The sequence below is a fragment of the Staurois parvus genome, unplaced genomic scaffold (assembly GCF_062004578.1).
Source record: "Staurois parvus isolate SC_StPar_1 unplaced genomic scaffold, SC_StPar_1.0 ptg000309l, whole genome shotgun sequence".
Lineage (NCBI taxonomy): Eukaryota > Metazoa > Chordata > Amphibia > Anura > Ranidae > Staurois > Staurois parvus.
The window spans coordinates 1,067,182-1,089,743 of NW_028318105.1; the positions used below are offsets into that span (position 1 = coordinate 1,067,182).

Consider the following 22,562-nt stretch of genomic DNA (forward strand, 5'->3'; position numbering starts at 1 on the left):
GATTGTGTGTATTTGTATATATATATTTAGTTTTTTTGGGCACTTGTCACTTTTTATACACTTAGTTTGTGTACACCTAGTACCAGTTTTATCCACTGGGTGGAAGACTGGTAGTTTGTTTTGCTTGCACATTTTCATTGATTTGAAGCACCAGTCACTTTCACTATATAAATATCTATGTATTTGAGATTTTGTATTTATATTTATTTAGTATAATTTTGTTTTGTTTGCATATTTATATTTATATGGAGCACTAGTCACTTTATTTTATTTCACTTTATTTTTATGCATTATTTTGTTCATATCTAGTTTAATTGTTTATTACCCTCATGGCTGAGCGCTTCATCCACTATTAAATCCATAGAGTTAATTTGAATTACATTTGTGAAAGAGCAGTGGCTCTTCAATGCCAAAATACGGGGAAATTTGACCTGAAATGGTATAGTTGGTCAAGAATGTTTATGCCCCATGATATGAATGTATGAGTATACTGCTTTACATACCATAGTGTTTATTTGGTTATTGCTACATCTACGCTCTGATCTCGCCTTCTCTGTTTTTTTTCCTTTATTCCTGTTTTTTCACCCTCCTCTTCTTTTTTTTTTTTGTTTTTTTTTGGGGGGTTTTTTTTTTTGTTTTGAGTTTTTTTTGTCAATAATGAGCACTATGTATGCACTATATGCCTTAAGGGTCAAGTAATCTGTTGGTTACAAGTTTTGCTAACTTAGATGTACTCTCTTACATATGCAATCGTAAAGCCAAGGCCATATTTCATCTGTTCTACCAGACCTCTAGGCGTGGTGACGCCATGGTGCAAGATATGTTTTTGTTTAATGGCTATGCATATTTTCTGCCTGGACTTATTTATGTCAATGTAATTGTTTTTTTTTAAATGTTAATAAAGAATTGAAAAGATAGAAAAGGTGGCTGATGTGAGCAAGAACCTTTTTAAGAGGATCTGATAAAGCAGAGAAAGGGACTGGGAGAGCAACTATTCAAAGTCTGTCTGAGCTCTAGTCAGGGAAGCTGTGTATGGCCAGGTTCTTGGGTAGTGTTTCAGCTGAGTATATTCAAGACAAGCATTTGCAGGATTGGCATGTCGACAGGAGCTGAGAGAGGGGGATAGAGGGAATGTGACGTAAGAGGATTAACTCCTCTCTGCCATGAAAGGAAATGTCAAGTGACCCTGATTAAAAGGGGCAAAAGATCCTTTGGAAGCCTATGAGATGTCTGCATCCAAGGCAAGGACATAAGGTCTGGGGAGACAAAGTCCTGTTCTATACGAGTCCATAATTTAGTACATTTTCCATTTTACTAGTTTACAGTGAAGGAAATAAGTATTTGATCCCCTGCTGATCTTGAATGTTTGCCCACTCACAAAGAAATGATCAGTTTAAAAATCAAATGGTAGGTGTATTGTAACACTGAGAGACAAAATAGCAACAAAAAATTCAAAAGAAATGCATGTCTAACAAATTATGCGCTGATTTGCATGTTCCTGAGGGAAATACGTATTTGATCCCCACCTAGGTCTGGTGCACCATGCAAGATCTCACCTCGTGGAGTATCAATGATCATGAGAACAGTGATGAATCATCCCAGAACTACACGTGAGGTTCTGGTCAATGATCTCCAGGCAGTCACCACACCACAGTCACCAAGAAAACACTACACCGATAAGGATTGAAATCCTGCAGTGCCCGCAAGGTCCCTCTGCTCAAGAAAGCACATGTCCAGGCCCGTCTGAAGTTTGCCATTGAGCATCTGAATGATGCAGAGGACTGGCTGAAAGTGTTGTGGTCAGATGAGATTAAAATCGAGCTCTTTGGCATTAACTCAGCTCGCCATGTTTGGTGGAGGAGGAATGCTGCCTATGACCCCAAAAACACCATCCCAACTGTTAAACGTGGTGGAAACATTCTGCTTTGGGGGTATTTTTCTGCTAAGGGGACAGGACAACTGCACCGCATCAAAGGGACGATGGATGGGGCAATGTATCGTCAAATCCTGGTTGAGAACCTTCTTTCCTCAGCCTGGGCATTGAAAATGGGTCGTGGATGGGTGTTCCAGCATGAAAATGACCCAAACCACACGGCCAAGGCAACAAAGGAGTGGCTCAAGAAGAAGCACATTAAGGTCCTGGAGTGGCCTAGCCACTAGACCTTAATCTGATTGAAAATCTGTGGAGGGAGCTGAAAGTTCGAGTTGCCAAATGTCAGCCACCAAACCTTAATATCTTGGAGAGGATCTGCCAAGAGGAGTGGGCCAAAATCCTGAGATGTGTGCAAACCTGGTGGCCAACTACAGGAAACGTCTGACCTCTGTGATTGCCAACAAGGGATTTGCCACCAAGTACTAATTCATGTTTTCTGAAGGATCAAATACTTATTTCCCTCATGAACATGCAAATCAGTGCATCATTTGTTAGATATGCATTTCTTTTGAATTTTTTGTTGCTATTCTGTCTGTGTTACAATACACCTACCATTCGATTTTTAGACTGATCATTTCTTTGTGAGTGGGCAAACATTCAAAATCAGCAGAGGATCAAATACTTATTTTTTTCACTGTATAATGTTGAGCAAGGATGCAGCCTGATAGTACAATGAAATTTGAGGCATAGCTACACCTCCTCTGTTCTTTGGCAAAGAAAGCACATCATGTTTAATCCTGGGTTCTTGTGTTGCCATATAAAGTTTTTTATGGCTTTATTTAAAAGAAAAAACTCAGGAGGAGGAGGTACAGGAACAGCTTAGAAGGTATGCACTAGTTTCGGTAGAATATCCACTTTGACACTCCTACCACCAAACCAAGAGATGTTAAGATCATTGTAGGATTGTACACACGAGTGGAGGCTTTTAAGTTACCGTATTTGCCGGCGTATAAGACGACCCCCCTACTTTTCCTGCTAAAATTTAGTGTTTGAGCTATACTCGCCGTATAAGACTACCCCTCTTCCAATGCACACCAGTGGCAGGAATAGTGCCCCATCATTGGTATCAGTGGCAGGAATAGTGCCCCATCATTGGTATCAGTGGCAGGAATAGTGCCCCATCATTGGTATCAGTGGGAGGAATAGTGCCCCATCATTGGTATCAGTGGCAGGAATAGTGCCCCATCATTGGTATCAGTGGGAGGAATAGTGCCCCATCATTGGTATCAGTGGCAGGAATAGTGCCCCATCATTGGTATCAGTGGCAGGAATAGTGCCCCATCATTGGCATTAGTGGCAGGAATAGTGCCCCATCATTAGTATCAGTGGGAGGAATAGTGCCCCATCATTGGTGTCAGTGGGAGGAATAGTGCCCCATCATTAGTATCAGTGGGGGGAATAGTGCCCCATCATTGGTATCAGTGGCAGGAATAGTGCCCCATCATTAGTATCAGTGGGGGGAATAGTGCCCCATCATTGGTATCAGTGGGGGGAATAGTGCCCCATCATTGGTGTCAGTGGGAGGAATGGTGTCCCATCATTGGTGTCAGTGGGGGGTGGAATAGTGCCCCATCATTGGTGTCAGGGGGGGGGGGGGAATAGTGCCCCATCGTTGATGTCAGTGGGGGGGAGGAATAGTGCCCCATCGTTGGTGTCAGTGGGGGGGAGGAATAGTGCCCCATCGTTGGTGTCAGTGGGGGGGAGGAATAGTGCCCCATCGTTGGTGTCAGTGGGAGGAATAGTGCCCCATCGTTGGTGTCAGTGGGAGGAATAGTGCCCCATCGTTGGTATCAGTGGGAGGAATAGTGCTCCATCATTGGTATCAGTGACACCAATGATGGGGCACTATTCCTCCCACTGACACTTGCTGACCCTGTTCTCGTATGGTGCTGCTGCAGCCAGCATATGTGGTTGCAGCAGCACCTCTACACTGACCACTTACCTGCTGGTCCTGCACTCGATTTTCGCGGGGCCGCTCGGCTCCACCCCCTCGCCGGTGATTGGCCGCCTGTGTGCCTTTCCTGAGCTACAGTTCTGGCGGCCAATCACTGGTGAGGAGGCGGAGCCGAGCAGCTGCACGAACATCCACTTGCCGAACTGAAGGCACAGCCGCGCTGCCTGGACCGGATCGTCGTGGGACCGGAACCAGGTAAGAAACAGCCGCTGCCCACCCCTGTACTTAGTGTCCCTTCCATTGGGGGAAGGGGGGGCGGCGGCGGCAACGCGCCGCCCCCCTAAAAAGTGTCAGTATGCCGTATACCGGCGTATAAGACGACCCCCGACTTTTGAGAAGATTTTCAAGGGGTAAAAAGTCGTCTTATACGCCGGCAAATACGGTAGATCTGCAAGAGCAGACAGACAGGAGGGTATGTGGATCCCTAGGTATTTTAATAGCTTTTGATTTGCCATTTGAATGCAAAGTTAGAACGAAGTCGAGATGAAAGTGGCAGAGGCAGGACAATTAAGGACAATAGAGGGGAGTGAAACATGCGGGTTTGTGACATATAATTTATTTCTTTATTTTATTTATTTCAGGAACTTATCTAGCACTGTCAATTTACGCAGCGCTTTACAGATATTGTACATTCACATCAGTCCCTAACCCTCAAGAGGTGCACAGTCTAAGGTCCCTAACTCACATTCATACATACATATACTAATAAAGGTTATCCATATAAAGTGACATTTTATATTGGAATTGGCTCAACTGGATGCCCTATATGTCAGGATTCTGTCTTAGGGCTGTGGCAAGATGTTCCATAGTGAGTATAATAGGGGTGAGAAGGGGCATCCCTGTCGAGTACCATTATGAATACGAAAAGATTCAGAAAGGAGGCCATTAGAATGGATTTGCACTGTTGACAGTTATAGAGAGCCAGAATTTTGTTTAGTAGGTTAGGCCCAAGACCTATCTATTGGGAGTGTACAATGGGGGCGCGCATGTGTACTCACTTCTCTTCTTTCTGTGTGTTTATAAGAGACAGAGAATTGGGCTCGGCTCCAAACCCCCCCCCCCCCCCCACTCCTTGTCACTGGCTCTGATTATGGCTCCCGCTGCTATATCTAAGCCAATGAGGCATGAGAGAGCAGAGACAGCCTCCGCTCTCCTGCACAATGCTGCATCAAGATCAGGCTCCAGTATGTATTTAGGGGGACTGAGGGAGAAGTTGCATACAGAAGGCTTTTTTACCTTACATAGAATACAGTATAGTAAAATAAACCTTATCCCTTAACATTCACTTTAAGCTCCTGCCTTGTATGCTTGGAAGGATAGGCAGGGATGGCATTCCATTGATTCTCATTGCACTGAATTGAGACAGGGATGCGTAGTTCTCTGACTTAGTCAGACTTCTAGTGGGCTCTCTATGGGCCCTACCGAACTGTCTGGACCTTCTCTCTCAAGGGACTGTGTTCCAATCTGATACATAGTGGCTGGCTTTGATAGCTTATCTGTTGACGCCCAAGTCCTGAGGGATAGGGATCTTGAGGATTCAGTGATTCTCATTTTGCTGAAGTCCAAAAAGTCTTCTTATAATAAGATTTACCACAGCACCTGATAAGGGTATTGTGCTTGGTATGAAAAACAATATCGTCACACCAGGAAATACTTTGTGGCATGGATATTATTTCTTTTGTTAGGACTGGACAAGTTCTTTGCCATAAGTACTATAAGAGGCCAAGTTCCTGCCTTGGCTGTGCTCTTTCAGAGACCATTGGCTCCCCACTCCTTGGTCAAAGCTTTGTGTAAGGTTTTAGCTCACATTGTTTTACCCGTACCCTTCCCACTGTCTCCTGGGGATCTCACCTTGGTGTTGTCAGTCCTTCAGAGGCCATTGCATGAACCCATTCAGGAAATTTCTTCCCCTCTCCTGTGACACAAGGTTGCTTTTCTCGTGGCTGTAATTTTGATTAGGAGGTTGTTTTGAGCTTGCACTTTTTTTCCTGTAAGGTGCCTATTGTTTCACAAAGACAAGGTTGTGTTGAGATCACATAATTCATTCCTGTCTATGATGGTCTTTGTGTTTCACTTTAAGCAGGATTGCCTCCCTTTTATCCATCTCCAAACCATCCAAAGGAGATTGCTCTTTATTGCTTAGAATTGGTTAGGGCTGTGTGAGCCTACCTCGCTGCTATTGCCTTGTTTTGACAATCTGAGCTGATCATTTTGCCTAAAGGTTCCCAGAAGGTACAGATTGCCTCTGGATCCAAAATTGCAAGGTGGTGGATTCACCAAATCATGTCTCCACCCTACCTGTTAAACCCCACTCCACCAGAAGTGTTGTGCTTCATGGGCTTTACAACATTAGGCTTAGGTTTCCTAGGGCTGTAAGGCTTTCACCTGGTCTTCTGCACACACGTTTACCAAGTTTTGGTTCACTCCAGTAATGCTTGCTGACCAAACTGAAGCACTGCTAGCAGTGACGTTTTTTTGCTATGTGTTAGTGTCCACTCTCAAGGTGGAGAATAACCCAACCATCTAAGAATTAACTCTATCCTGTGATGTATTACAAAAAAAAGCATTTTACACATAAGTCAAAATAAATTGCTCTGGCTTGTAAGGAGCATACAGGTACAGAAGCTGAAGAAGACATGAAATGTAATGCCTACATTTTATATTTGCTAGCTCTTGAGTGTCTAGAGTTTCAGTGTGTTTGTTTTTTTACATTGTAGGTGGGTTATGACTTAAAAGAGGAGATTGAAAGAAAGTTTGACAAGTGGCAAGAACCTCCCCCTGTTAAACAAGTGAAACCTCTGCCAGCCCCACTTGATGGACAAAGGAAGAAACGTGGCGGTCGCAGGTAAGGATGTTCTTTTCTGTATAAGCATAGATTATGTAGGTGATGGGGATGCAAATAATACCTGCCTTTTTATCATAGATACCGAAAGATGAAAGAGCGACTGGGGCTTACAGAAATTCGCAAACAAGCTAACCGGATGAGCTTTGGAGAGGTATGATGTTCTCCCATTGTAATTAGAAATACAGATCTTACATAGGATTATTAATGAATATAATACTCCAGCATTTTATATTCCTGATATATGTATTTTGTACCATGTATGTGTTAAAATGTATTCTTTTCTCTTTGTGTTTCTTCCTTTTGAGGTGATTGTAACCTTATTAGTGCACTTGCAACATAAACAATTGAGTACTGTCTGTTACTTTTTTTTTGTACTAAAATATAGTTTTTCATAACGACCTTTCAGAGTGTTCCCCTCCTTTGAGGTCCAAACAGTACTAATGCACAAAGCTTTAGCAAAAGCAGAAGATCAATGCATCCCCTTAAATCCTATGGAACTCTTCACATCATCATTTGCAATTCAGTTGTGCTTTTAAAAGTCTTGCTTGATGCATTTTTGGCTCATGTTTTGTGTGTGTTTAACCCTTTCGCTGCCATGTACATACTTTCTATGAACCAGACAGAAGATGTTTTGCACACACTCCCGATGGCTGTGTACAGCCAGACTCCTGCCTGTCATATGGAAGCATTCTGGTGGCTGCGCCGCTGCCCAATTACTTACACACACCACCCCCCTTCCCACTTTTGATAGTGTAGCGGCCAATCTGACAGTGGATAGGAACTGACACCAACATCTCCGGTGCTCAGTGAAAACTTTACTAATGACAGTGGCTGGAAAGTGGTTAACATCTAGGGGCAATTAAAAGGTTAACTGTGTACCTAACAAGTGTAAAGTGTATACTGTGTGCTGCTCTTGCTGAGCAATGTGACCGTTTTTACAGGGAAGGAAAAAAAAAAAAAAACAGCCACATCGCTGCACTATTCTTCACACAGGACTCTCTTCTGTCGATCAGTGGGTCCCGGCCAATGGCTGACAAGCAAATGTCAGCACAGCTGGTGATGTCTGCTTTCAGAAAATATACAATGTTTTGGGGGGTTATGCAATCTTCAGGCCTAAACTAATTTTTTAAATGTGTAAAATATGCTCTGGCAACCAAAAGGCTAAATGGCCCTTTCATACTGATCAGTATTTGATGTGCATTTGTGTTCTGCTTCGCGTTATTGAACTAATGTATAATACTAGTCAGACAGTCTAACAATAATTCAGAAGTGAAGAAACGTGAGACATCAGATCCGTATGTATTCTTTGTTCTGAATAACTTTGTAAAACTGCAACATAAGCACAAACAAAACATGTGTCAGTACATTAAACATTATACAACAGCTTCATCCCATCGGTGAGTGTACTCACGGACAGTTCCAGCATAAGTCCAGGAATAGCTTGGAGCTCCACTGTATGCTACTTGCTAGTTTCAGAAGCAGTCATGAAATGGAGGATAGAAAGTTCCAGGTTAGAGGTTATTGCCTCTATGTGAAAATTACAACTTCCTGACAAATCCTGATATAACTAGGCATAACTCTAACCACTAGATGGCAGCAACATCACATAACATTACAGTATATTACATACATTTGTTTTCAACAATATGGACAGAACACTCCCTGTCTGGCATAATTTATTATGACACTACCTATGTAACAACTGCTATGCAGAAAAAACACACAAACAGGAAAATGGAATCCTAGCAAATCTGAAACTAAAACTATAATGTCATAGTTTAACCATTATCCCACCAAAAACTGAATATATATGCGGTATATCAGCCTTTCTCAACCTTTGGAAGTTCGGCATGAGACAAACGTCCACCCACTCTCAACAACCCATTTTTGTCTACGAAGGGGCTGAGCTTCCTAAGATGGCTTTGTTTTGAGAATGTCTTTTTGTTTTGTGATGCAGTCAATTTCCTTCTGGAAATGTTTGTTTTGAACAGAAGAAATTATAACAGACTTTGCCTGAGAAAGTTCTTCTAGATTGACCTGTTCATGGAAACTTTCCCACCTTCTGACCTGATTGCTATTGGTTTCCCTCCGGAAGGTTTTAGCGACGTGGATGAGTCTGGCTAGGGTTTTAACTAATATCTTCCAGCAAGAAAATCTCTCAAAGCAATGTGAATGAAGTGCTTCAGAAACTTTGGTACTGAAACTTGTAATTTCCAATCTGATATCAGGGTCAGCTTTGGGCTCTATGAGTGGATAAACATTAGCAGTGTCTATATCCTTACAGTGTGGTTGGTACAGAAAGGATGGGCCTGAGAACCATATAGAGTTCTGCAGGCATGCTGCTTGAGTAGGTCTAGTGGCAAAATCTGCAGGGTTTTGCTCTGTAGATACATAGAACCACTGATCTGGGTGTGTACATTGCTGGATTCTATTCACTCTGTTGGAGACATACGGATAGAATCTCCTTGTGGTGTTGCAAATGTACCCTAGGACAGTCTTGCTATCAGTGAAGAATTTCACAGCATCCAAGTCAGTGTCTAGTTCATAAGTGATTAGTTCAGACATTTCGACTGCAAGTACAGCAGCACACAACTCTAAACGAGGAATCGTTTGGGCCGGTTTAGGGCTTAATTTGGACTTTCCTATAACAAATCCAACATGGCACACATTTTCTGCATCAATTACTTTTAAGTAAGATACTGCACCTATCGCTATGGTGGATGCATCTGAGAAAATGCACAGTTCTTTCCTGCGAGCTGTTGATAGAGATATGGGAACATAACATCTGTCTATCTTTAGGTGCTCTAACGCTTGCAAGGATTCTGTCAATTGAACCCACTCACATAGTCTCCCTTCTGGAAGCAATGCATCCCATTCACTTTTCCCAGATGACCGTTCCCGAACTAAGGCCTTACCTTTTATTGTCACAGGTGACACAAACCCTAGGGGATCATAGAGGCTATTTTACGGTGGATAGAATTCCTCTACGTGTAAAGGGCTTTTCCTCTGAAGAAACTCGGAAAACAAAACTATCTGTTTCTAGATCCCAACTCAGGCCTAGGCTTCTCTGCAGAGGAAGGGTGTCTGTACCTAGGCAAAGATCTTTAAGGTCCTTAGCTCTGTCTGCTACAGGGAAGGTTTCCATTACTCTTTGGCTGCTGGAAGCAATTTTATGAAGACGCAGATTTGCTTTGCTTTACTGAGGATGGAAATTGCATCTTCAGGTGTGCTAGCAGAAGCGAGTCCATCATCCACATAGAAATGCCTCAATACAAAGTGTTTGGCTTCTTCTCCATAGAACTCCGCAGTTTTGTGGGCAGCCTTTTGCATGCAGTATATAGCGACAGCAGGAGAGGGTCTGTTGCCAAATACGTGCACTTTCATTCTGTACTCGACAATTTCCTTGTCTGTCATTGTCTTCATACCAGAGAAAACGTAGAAAGTCTCTATGGTCTTCTCTGACAAGAAAGCAATAAAACATTTGTTGCACATCTGCTGTGAAAGCAATGGGTTCTTTTCTGAAGCGCATAAGGACACCTAGCAAAGTATTGTTTAGGTCAGGGCCACTTAACAGTACGTCGTTTAAAGAAACTGCTTCAAACTCTGCGCTGGAATCAAAAACTATTCTGAGTTGGTTAGGTTTGTGTGGATGGTAAACCCCAAACATGGGTGGATACCAGTGTTCCCTATCTGTCTCAATTGGTTCTGCAACTTCAGCGTGATCGTTGTCCAGCATCCTTTTAATGAATTCAGTGAAATCTCTTTTCGCTTCTGGCTTTCTCTGTAGTGTTTTGCTGAGTGAACGCAAACGCTTCATGGCTTGCTCCCTGTTACAAGGCAAGACACGTCTGGGTGTGCGAAAGGGGAGAGGGGCCACCCAACTGTCATCTTGGTAGGCCTCTCTATCCATAATCTGTAAGAAGATCTGATCCCCTCTATAGAGAGGGCCTGTTTATCATCATCTTTAGTTTTCTGGAACACTGTAATCCCTAGATTATCTGTGTCAATGTCGGAATTGACTTCTTCTTTGCCATATAGTGTAGAAGAGTCCCAGTGTTGTGTTGACCTGCCAAAGCTTTCCTTGACGACAAAGCTGTTGTGACAGGGACTGAGAAGAGATGTGCGTCCATTTGTTAACACAGCTGTCTTCAAAATACTAATGTTGTCAGGCTGGTGCACTGTCCCCAGGCAAACTTCTCCTACAATGACCCACCCCAGGTCCGGTCTCTGTGCATAGGGGGCATTGTAAGGTCCACTGATTTGCTGGCGCTCCTTGTGTACCTGAAGGATGTCTCTTCCAAGAAGTAGAAGGATAGAAACATCTGGCTCAACAGCTGGGATAAGGGTGAGCAATTGAGCGGAGGTGAGGGTGATGATGGGCTACTTCTGGAGAGGGAATCTCTGTTTTGTCATCAGGTATCATGCCACACTCTATTAGGGTAGGAAGTGGGAACTGCACTTTCTTATTGAAGGATTCAGTGGTAAAGCCAGTAGCTCTTCTCCCTGTGGTTTCAATTGTCCCCGCACATGTCCTTAGGGTGTATGGAACTGCACTTGCCTTAAGGTTAAAGGTATCAAAGAAGTCTGACTTTGCAAGGGATCTGTTGCTCTGTTCATCTAGCACTGCATACATTTTCACTGCCCTTTCTCTCTTGCCAGTGGGATATACAGTCACTAAACAGATTTTAGAGCATGATCGTGCACTCTTGCCTTGTCCACATACTTCAGTGCAATTCGACATTACTGAAGAGAGTGGGGTCTCTTGTTGCTCCCTGCCCTGATCTTTCATGGGTTCCACAGTCTCTAGTGGTGCAGGAGCAGGGCCAGGGTGCAAAGCTGCAATATGTCTCTCACTGCCACATTCTGTACATTCCACTGTTATTTTAGTCTTTGACAATGTGGTAAGTAGATCTGCAGCATTTAAAACAGATGCCGTTTTGTTTAAGGAAGGACATCCGCTCTGCAATAGGTTTGCTTCTAAAGCTCTTGCATTTCTTTAGTGGATGTGGTTTTTTGTGTATTGGGCAATGTCTATCTGGGTTTTCTATTGTATGTACCTTATGGGTGCTTTGACAGTCATGTGACTTCTGAAGGTACAACTGTTTTGTGTGTGGATACAGAGGTCTTACCGTGAGGTCTGTGAGGTCTTTGCGATTGATTGCCGCTGGTGGTGAAGGCGAAACCGGGATCATTTCGGATTTTCGCTTGCTGTCGGACAAACCTAGAGAACACAGAGAAAGGGGGAAAATCGATTCAATAATCTTCTTTGAATTTACCTCCCACAGACATCCACTTGTCTTGCAGATTTGAAGGTCGTTTCTCTACTAAGGGATTAGTGCCTCTGGCCGTATCTAGATATGAAAGCCCTGGCAAGTAGTCATCCTCTTTGGCATATTCTATCTCTAGCAGAAGATCACTCAGTTCTTGTAGCCGCACGTTGTCTCTGTAGCCCACCTTAGGAAAGACTTCAAGTTTTTTCAACAGTGCTCCTTCAATTACCTTTGGGGATCCATACGTTTCTTCTTGTCTTTTCTAGGTCATGTTGAGTCCTGCTGCAGGGTTGAACAGGTTTGCTCTTCTCATCCTCTTTGCATGCTCTGCTGACTCGTTACCAATCCATTTTATCATTAAATCAAGCTTTTCTGCTGGTGGTAAGTTCAGACCTCTAGTGGCGTTCAGAAATGAAGCTTTCCATGCCCAATAGTTTTCAGGACAGTCATCAAATTGGAGAAAGCCTGAGCTGACCATTTCTTTGCAGATGAGATATTTGGTGACATCCACTGCACATTGTTGTTCGCACATGTAATCTTTAGGTTGAGGTGGTGGGAACACTTGTTTTTTGTTCCTAGGGGATTCTGGTGCTTCATTTTTGGTCTGCTGGCAGCCACTGACCTCTTGTGGTTGATTGGGCCTGCCCAGGGGGTCTGTAGATCTTGGCCTGAATTCCTTTGCTTCAGGTTTAAGAGACTGTTCCTTTGTATGTACATCAGTAAGGTTCTGGACGTACTCATTTGTACGATCTGCAGAGGATAGAGGTTTTTCTGGAACCTTTGGGTCTTTATATGCTTTTTCACTTTCTGACCGGCTTGTTCCCATGTAGGCAGCATCCTCTGCTTCAGAGACTGCAACTGCAGTCTGTCGCTGCAGGATAAGCAATTTTGATTCTAATTCCGCCTCTTCTTGTGCTATGGCAGCTTTCTTAGCTGCGATCTCCTGCATCATCATGGCTTTCCTATCTTCTACCTCCTGCATCAATCATGGCTTCTTTTTCTGCTGAGGCAGCTTTCTTAGCTGCTATCTCCTGCATCATCATGGCTTCTTTTTCTGTCTACTGTAGCTGGACACAGGCAGCTTCTGCCTTGGCACAAGCTCTAACTGCTGAGGAACTTGCTGAGGACATCTTGCTAGATCGTGAAGATCTAGACACATGTGACTGTGCATCGTTTTGCTGGGCGCTGGGGATGTTATCCCTACCTCGCTGTGTCGGTGGTAGTGTGTCATCAGCCTGGTACTTTGTTCCTGATCTTAGACTCATGCTGCAGTAATGGCGTCTCCGTTTATTTCAGACTGCCACGTGGGTGTCCTTTTACTGTTCTGCTTCGCGTTATTGAACTGTTGTATAACACTAGTCAGACAGTCTAACAATAATTCAGAAGTCAAGAAACGTGAGACATCAGATCTGTATGTATTCTTTGTTCTGAATAACTTTGTAAAACTACAACATAAGCACAAACAAAACATATGTGTCGGTACATTAAACATTATACAACAGCTTCATCCCATCAGTGAGTGTACTCACGGACAATTCCACCATAAGTCCAGGAATAGCTTGGAGCTCCACTGTATGCTACTTGCTAGTTTCAGAAGCAGTCACGAAATGGAGGATAGGAAGTTCCAGGTTAGAGGTTACTGCCTCTATATGAAAATTACCACTTCCTGACAAATCCTGATATAACTAGGCATAATAACTCTTAACAACTAGATGGCAGCAACATCACATAACATTACAGTATACTACATACATTTGTTTTCAACAATATGGACAGAACAATTTTGTTCAGGTGTGAAGAGTTCCATTTAAAGGGATGTATTTTTCTTCTGCTTTTTTTTTTTTTTAACTGAACAAAGACTGATCCGTGGTAATTAAACGTATATAGCTGGTATGATGAGGCAGGGAGAGGGCTGTGAAACTGAAGGGAGGGAAGTCAGAGAGGTTAGAATAGTCACAAAATATGTTGAATAGTGAATTAGGAAGCTGAGGTCTGCATTTAGTCAAATATGTTTTGTGTCAGCTAGATTTATCATTCTTGGTTCAAAAGTTTTCTTTTTCCTAAATCATTTTTAAAGTTCCCTTTAAAAACCAGAACATTCAGGTCTCCCGTCATGTGGGCCTGTTGTGAGATATGATGTCCCACAGGTGTGCAGAGATAATCTTCCTTATGCTCTTTAATGGTGTGTTTGTACAAATTAATTTGTGTTTGTAATTTCTGTCCTGTTTCACCACCATAAAACTATTGGCTACATTTTTAGCATTAGATGAGATAAACAACATTACTGGAGGTACAGCTGTATGTTCCTGTGATACTGATTGTTTTCACAATACAAAGTGTATGTTGGTACTGATTTTTAAATGCAATTGCCGGCTTTTTTTTTTCTTCTCTACAGCTCACAGGATTAGCTGTCACTTTCCTCAGAGTTAAAGAAAACTTTGTTTCTTTTAAGAAACTAAAAGGAAACATTGTTTCTTTTAACTTTGGTAAACAAGCTAAGATAAAACTTTCTCTCTTTTAGCTGGTGGAATTTGACAGCTGAATTTCTGAGCTATAGTGATGGGGGAAAAAACAGTAATTACATTTAAAAACCAGCACCATAATTAAAAAAACGGCGTGGGGTCCCACCTCCCATCCATACCAAGCCCTTCGGGTCTGGTATGAATTTTGAGGGGAACTCCCACACCAAAATTTTTGATACCAGACCCTTATCTGAGCATGCAGGTCAGGAAAGTTGGGGGGGGGGGGGGTTGACAAGGGCCTCTTCCCCACAACCTTGGGCTGTGGTTGTGGGGGTCTGCAGGCAGGGGGCTTTTCGGAATCTGGAAGCCCCGTTTAACCAGGGGGCCCCCACATCCCGCCCCTCATGTGAATGAGTATGGGGTACATGGTCCAGATACTAATTTACCAAAAACAAAAAGTGTAGTGTGAAAAAAGACGGGAGACGGTCTTTGACAAGCTGAGTCGGCGGCGGACATCGTGATTTGACATTGGATCTACTGCAGAGGGCATTGTTTGTTTTTTCTGTTAATAAAGGACTTATCAAAGACAGTGTTCTGTCTTTTTTCTCACTACAGTTTTTGTTTTTTGTGAATGAGTATCGGGACCACGTACCCCATACTCATTCACATGGAGGGGGGGGGGTGGCGGGGGTGGATTGGAGGGGGGACTCCACACCATTTTTTAAATAATTTTTTTAATTGCCAGCAATTCCTTTACATTCAGCTGTCAGTGGGGAACCCCGCTAACAGCTGAAACATTAACACATGGTTGTCACTACTAAAATACCGCATGACTTGATAAAATAACTCATGCGATATTTTAGTAGCATTTACTTTTTTCTGACCTCAGGAACGGATTAATTGGTTTTCAATGCATTCCCATGGGAAACTGCGTTTCGGTTTACAAATTTTTCGCTATACGAAAAGTTCTGCAGAACGAATTAAATTCAGAAACCGAGGTATTACTGTATACTGATATTTGTGTATGAGACACTTTTTAATTCAAATGTGTATATTGTATAAATTAAAAAATGTTTGTAGCAATGTACAGTTTTTTTAGCTGAGTTTTATGCAGCCTGTACAATATAATACGATCATGGTGTTTTGTGTCAAAAACTTGAACAGATCAATAGCTGTAATGCCTCCCAGTTCTGAATTAGAAGATAGGCTGTAATGTTTATGCATAAAATATCTCTTTTCTTACCCTTATTAGATCGAAGAAGATGCATATCAGGAAGATCTAGGTTTTAGTTTGGGACACCTTGGAAAGTCTGGAAGTGGAAGAGTACGTCAGGCTCAGGTCAATGAAGCTACAAAGGCCAAAATCTCCAAAACCTTGCAGGTAAGCTAACATTTCTTTTATGAAGAAGATGAGTGATAGTTGTGGTCGGGTAGAGTACCATATTTTGTTTTGTATTTGGGGAGGGGGGGAATGCAGTACATTTTAAATGGTCTTTTTAGTATTAAGATTGGTGTGTAAAGTAAGTAATTTTACTTTAAAAAGTCAACTTCAATGGAATACATAGTCAGAGCTATAACATCCCCCATAAACAGGGAGCATTAACTTTGCTGACTGACAAGCTCTAACTCTAACTCCAGAAGAAAGGAGTCTGAACTCTGTAGAGAGCTGTTTCTTCTCTGCAGCATGCTGGCAAGAGACAGGTGTCGCAGTAGCTCTGTGATGCTCAGCACAGCACCAGGCAAACACAGCATGATAGTTGGATAACAGTCAGTACAGTTTAGGTACAGATTCTTGAACATGAGGCCAAATCAAATACAACCAGTATGTATGAGGTCCAGGTTCCATAAGAAACAATCAGTTAGGGTTTACTGGAGACAGCCAATTCCAGGTAGGTACTCGCCTAGAAGACAGGGCACTGCAGTTCCAAGTTCCGGGAATTAGGCAACAACAAAGCAGCCAGATAACACGGCCCAGGGGCACTACACGTGTAGAACCAGGTGTAACTGACATGTACCCTGGAGCCTAAAGTAGCAGGGAGCTACTCCATCCTACAGGAGTAGGTCCAGTAGTAAAGCCAGTAAGAGAGAAATCAGTGAGTGGTCTGCACTGTATATTATCCTGTCTACCAGGTGATCAGCAGTAATATGCATTCTTGATAAGGTGATCTCCATGGGTATTTACAGGAAAGGGTGGTGCAGATTGCCGCTGTCCAGCTGGTCCATAAAATTTCCTTGTGCAGCTGCAGCAACCCACCATCCTCTGGCTCTGTGGGCTCTTAGGCTTTATAACTTTTCTCTGAAGGTGTGCATGGGGGAAGGGTCTGTAAGTGAACTGATGGGGGGCACAGTCTCTGATGGGGGTGCTGCTTCTGATCGAGTGCTGCGTTGAAGGAGTGCGAAGCAGTTAAACAAAGCAGTTGAACTAAAGCAGGAGAACTTAAGCAGCAGGAAGACACAACAACAGCAAGAAACTCTATTGCACGCTAGACAGACTGTGTCAGGGATGCGGGTATGACCAGAAGTGTGTGGACTGACACAGAGAAACGCAGGCTTCAGATATAGTAAATAATTTAATTTATTAAGACTAACAATACAAACGCAGTGCAAAACTAAACATAAACACAGTGCAAACAAACTGAACCAAACCTTCAACAGATAACAAACATACAATACAAGAGTAGTCAGGACTAGCCGAGGTCAGTACAGGCAGAGTTCAAGCAGAGTCAGGACAGAAGTAACAGGATCAGGAAACCAGGGCCAAGCAAACAGTACAACAAGGCACTGACTGCAGGTCTGGCCATCCCTTAAATACACCACCTGCAATCAGCCCCAGGTGGTGGCTAATTGCCGGAGTGAGCCTCTGGTTGTTGAGAGCACCCGCTGGCCAGTCCTGGTACTGCAACCCACAAGGCAGGTGAGTCCCACCACTATTGGCGAGTCCATTCCTGACAGTCTGCAAGCATACACCCTGGGAAACCTCTCTTACATACCTGAGTCCCACTCCGTGTACCTTTATATAATACGCTTCTCCTTATCTTATTACTATCCTCTGTTCCCAAATCTCATTTCTTTACCTCTCTGCTCCACCCCAAAACTTGTACATCTCCCCCTCATTGCTATCATCTCCCTACTACTGCTCTCATCACCTCCCCAAAAGGCCTCTTCCACTCCTCCTTCTCATTTTCCTCTCCTCCGTTCCCAAAATCCATTCACTATATCCCTCTGCTCCTCCCAAACATTTGTATATTGAGACCTCACTGCTTCCTTCGCCCCTCTACGGCACCCACCACCTCCTCCTATTACTCCACTCTCCCACTGACCCGATCACCTCCACTAGTAGTTTCTCACGCTCGTGCGCATCCCGCTCCCATGCCACCTTTCTCACCCTTCTCCTCCTCCTAACCGCGGGGGACATCTCCCCGAATCCTGGCCCTCTACCACCTCCCTCACCCGCAAAACACCCTCCCGCCTCCACGTCCTGCCGCAACCCCCGTAACTTAGTATCTGTCCCCCTGCTCCCTAAAATCTCCCCCCCGTTTTCATGTGCACTCCTGAACGCCCGATCGGTGTGCAACAAGCTTACCGCCATCCACGACCTCTTTGTTTCCCGCTCCCTCAACCTCCTAGCGATCACGGAAACCTGGATCCAGCCCACTGACTCTACCTCCCCTGCTGCACTCTCCTACGGAGGTCTCACCTGGACCCATTCACTTCACCCAGGCCTAACGGTCGTAAAGGTGGTGGGGTTGGTCTGCTCCTGTCACCACAGAGCACCTTCCGAGTCCTCCCAAACCCCCCCTCCCTATCCATCTCCTCCTTCGAGGCCCACTGCGTCCGACTATTCTCCCCAAACCCCCTGAAGATTGCTGTGATATACCGGCCTCCTGGATCCATATCCCGCTTCCTGGATGACTTTTCCTCCTGGCTACCGTTTTTCCTCTCCTCTGAGCTACCCACCATCATCCTTGGGGATTTCAACATCCCTGTCAACCTCGACAACCCAGACACATCCCATCTCCTCCACTTAACCTCCTCCTTTGCACTTGCACAGTGTATACAATCCACCACCCACTCCAACGGTAATATCCTTGATCTCGTCTTCTTCAACCGCTGCGCTCCCCACAACCTCACTAACACCCCCTTCCCTCTCTCTGACCACAACCTGATTACCTTCTCTATCTCCTCGTCCTCCAACACCTACCCCTCCAAATGTCACACTACTACCAGCCGTAACCTCCACAACCTTAACCCTGCCCCCCTCCACTCTGCAGCTGATCAACTCCACGACAGCATCCTCCCCCTGTCCTGCCCCAACTTGGCTATGACTGCCTACAACAATGCGCTGTCAACAGCCCTTGACTCACTAGCGCCTTTAACCACATGCAACATCAGACCCCGACCGCTCCAGCCCTGGCAGACTGATCACACCAAAACCCTCAAACGACACAGTCGTGCCCTGGAGCGACTATGGCGCAAAACCAAATCCCAACATGCCTTCGCCCTCTACAAATCTGCCTTCCACACCTACACCTCCTCCCTCCACGCAGCCAAACAAGTCTACTTCCTGACCCTCATCAAGGCCCTCTCCTCCAATCCTCGCCGACTCTTCTCCACCTTCAACTCTCTACTCTCGCCACCCCCACCTCCACCCAGCACCTCACTCACTACCCTTGAGATTGCCAATCACTTCAAAAACAAGATTGACACAATTTGCAAGGACATCGCCGCAACTCACACGCCCTCTCAACCCGTCCCCTCTCACACAGCTACCCCCTCATCCCCCCTCTCCCTCAACATAACCCACAGGGACTTTGTCGCTGCTCAAACTCCCTCCAACCCCGTTCCCCCTCACTCAACTACCCCCTCATCACCCCTCTCCCATGGCCCCACCACTGCTCTGACATCCACTTCCACCCCACCCTACATTCCTCATACTGAAGCCCCCCAACACTCCGCACCTTTGACCTTACTACCATCGAGGAAGTCTCCAAGATCCTCTCTGATGCCCGCCTCACCACCTGCCCCCTCGACCCTATCCCCTCACAACTCCTACGACCTCCATCCTACGCTCCCTCACCCACATCTTTAATCTCTCCCTCTCCTCCGGCACTTTCCCCTCCCCTCTGAAACATGCACACATCACCCCCATACTTAAAAAGCCCTCCCTGGACCCCAATGACCTGAAAAACCTCAGACCCATCTCCCTGCTCCCATTTTCATCTAAACTTGAGCGCCTAGTCTACACCCGCCTAAGCTCTCACCTCAACGACAACAACCTCCTCGATCCCCTACAGTCCGGCTTCCGTCCCCTACACTCCACCGAAACTGCCTTACTCAAACTCTCCAACGACCTGCTAACCGCCAAAGCTAATGGCCATTATTCAGTGCTCCTACTCCTTGACCTCTCTGAGGCCTTCGACACAGTCGACCACCCCCTCCTCCTCAAAAAAACTACACTCCCTTGGCCTCAGAGATTCTGCTCTCTCCTGGCTCTCATCCTACCTATCACAACGCTCTTTCAGCGTTACCTATAATGCTACCACCTCCCCCTCACTCCCCCTCTCTGTTGGGGTCCCTCAAGGCTCTGTCCTTGGGCCCCTTCTCTTCTCCATCTACGCCTCCTCCCTTGGCCAACTCATACACTGTCACGGCTTCAACTACCACCTCTATGCCGACTACACACAAATCTATCTCTCAACCCCCCACCTCACCCCCTCGGTCTCCGCCCGAATCACACACCTACTGAGCGACATATCAGACTGGATGTCGCTCCATTTCCTTAAACTGAACCTCTCCAAAACCGAGTTTCTTGTCTTCCCCCCAGCCCGGACACCACCCCCCATTGACTTCTTCGTCACATCCAACAACGCCACCATCAAACCTGCCCCGCAGGCCAGAGTACTTGGTGTCATTCTGGACTCCAACCTTATCCTTCCAGCCCCAAATCCAATCTTTAACAAACTCGTGCAGACTCCACCTCCGCAACATCGCCAAAATACGCGCGTTCCTAACCCCAGAAACCACTAAACAGCTCATCCACTCCCTCATCATATCACGACTCGACTACTGCAACTCCCTCCTCACTGGCCTGCCTCGCCGCTGGCTATCCCTGCTTCAGTCGATCCTGAATACGGCTGCCAGACTTATTCACCTTTCCAACCGCTCCACCTCCACCACCCCCCTCTGCCAATCCCTCCACTGGCTTCTGATTGCACAACGGATCAAATTCCAAATCCTAACACTGACGTACAAAGCTGTCCACCATACTGCCCCGTACTACATCACTGACCTAATATCCAAGTACCGCCCAGCACGAACACTCCGCTCCTTACAAGACCTCCTTCTCTCTAGTTCCCTGGTCTCCTCTTCCCATGCTCGCCTCCAGGAATTCTCCAGGGTGTCACCCATCCTCTGGAACTCCCTGCCCAAACCCATCAGATTATCACCTACTCTCCTCTCCTTTATGCGCACCCTGAAAACCCATCTCTTCAGGGAAGCCTGCCCCACCCCCTGCTAACCTGCCGATCTCCTCCACTCTTCCTACCACTCCATCCCCCACAGCTATCTCCTCCTGTACCACTATCCCCTCCCTCCTAGATTGTAAGCTCGAAAGAGCAGGGCCCTCGATCCCCTCATATTTTGCATTGTATTGGTATTGTTCTGTCACATGTTCTGTCCCCCTTTGTAATGTACAGCGCTGAGCGAACCATTGGCGCTTTATAAATACTGTGTAATAATAATAATAACAAAGGATGGCTGCCCACCCCTATTGCCTTGCAGAAACACTCCCAGAAATCTCAAGAAAATTCAGGTACTTTCTTTGAAGAAAAGCTATAGACTTCCAAAAAGTTAACTTTTTAAAAACTATGCAGATTTGTTCACAACAGGCTTTGGCTGCTTTCTGAAAAGACGAACACTTTGTACATGTTTTTGTTTTGATCTACCGCGAATGTATTTGGCTCATTTAAACTAAAATGTAATTTTGTCCTTAAATTATGCCTGTGTGCTTCTGCTTTACTTTCTTTTTCACAGCGCACATTACAGAAGCAAAGTATGGTTTATGGAGGCAAATCTACTATCAGAGACCGGTCTTCGGGTACAGCCTCCAGTGTTGCCTTCACACCTCTTCAGGTGAGTTTTGCATTTACAACCTCCTTTGGCTGATCATTGAAGTTAATTTGTTACAGTTCAACGCTAATGTTTTTTACAGTACATTCAATCACACATTTAATGGTATCCTTTCATTTCTATTGAATGCAACAGCTGAGGGTGTCTCTAGCCTCGGGAACCTGGTTTAGACACTGAACAACTCTGTGTTTCTTAAAAAATTCAAAACCAGCCCAGCCAGTCCCTACAGATGGAGTTATATCCAGTTACATACATGTTTGGGTCTCCTGCCTAAGCATTTGTCCAGATTCCTGAGGAAACCATAGCTTATGGCTTTATGGTAGCTTGACAAATGTTTAGCCACAATAAAGGGCAAGCAAAAAGGAGATAATGGTGACAAGGGAGATGGAAAAAGAAAAATAGGGTCCTCTCTAGTTAAGCATTCAGTAATTCTCTCTGTAATCTCTCAAACACAAATCTTTCTTATTATTATTATACAGGATTTATATAGCGCCAACAGTTTGCTCAGCGCTTTACAATATAACGGGAGAAAATACAGCACCAATACAGTTCAATACAAGCGGGATAGGAGGGCCCTGCTCCTTGGAGCTTACAATCTAGGAGAATGGTAACACACTACTACATGTTTTGGTACACTACATTAATAAAAAAAATAGCACATGCAACTTTATTGGGGTGTTCGGTGGCTTAGCCAGTCCAGGAAAATGCAAATGAATGGGTTATTCATATGTTAATACACTACATAGAGTGTGTGCATTGGTTCACACCACAGAAACTCTGGTTTTGACAGTGTGTTTTTGAAGCATTCCGGTTCACTTTTTCCCCTCTCTTTTTCTTTAACTTAAATAAGGACATGTGCATTCCAATGCATTTTTTGTGCGTGTGGGTGCATTTTAGATGCATTTACTGCATTCTAGTACAGTTCAGTGCAGAAAAATACAGCATGTTCTACTTTTTTTTATTTTCTGGA

General features: G+C 44.6%; 1 protein-coding gene across 1 annotated transcript in view; it reads left to right on the top strand.

Annotated features, from left to right (window-relative positions):
- Nucleotides 1-22,203, top strand: part of LOC149457644 (U4/U6 small nuclear ribonucleoprotein Prp31-like) — a 243,522-nt gene extending 221,319 nt beyond the window's left edge. The window contains exons 10-14 of the mRNA XM_089683421.1: nt 6,605-6,732; nt 6,811-6,883; nt 15,717-15,845; nt 21,497-21,595; nt 22,072-22,203. Of these exons, the coding sequence (XP_089539547.1) occupies nt 6,605-6,732; nt 6,811-6,883; nt 15,717-15,845; nt 21,497-21,595; nt 22,072-22,203 (561 nt within the window). The remainder of the gene's footprint in view (nt 1-6,604; nt 6,733-6,810; nt 6,884-15,716; nt 15,846-21,496; nt 21,596-22,071) is intronic.
- The last annotated feature ends 359 nt before the right edge of the window (nt 22,204-22,562 follow it).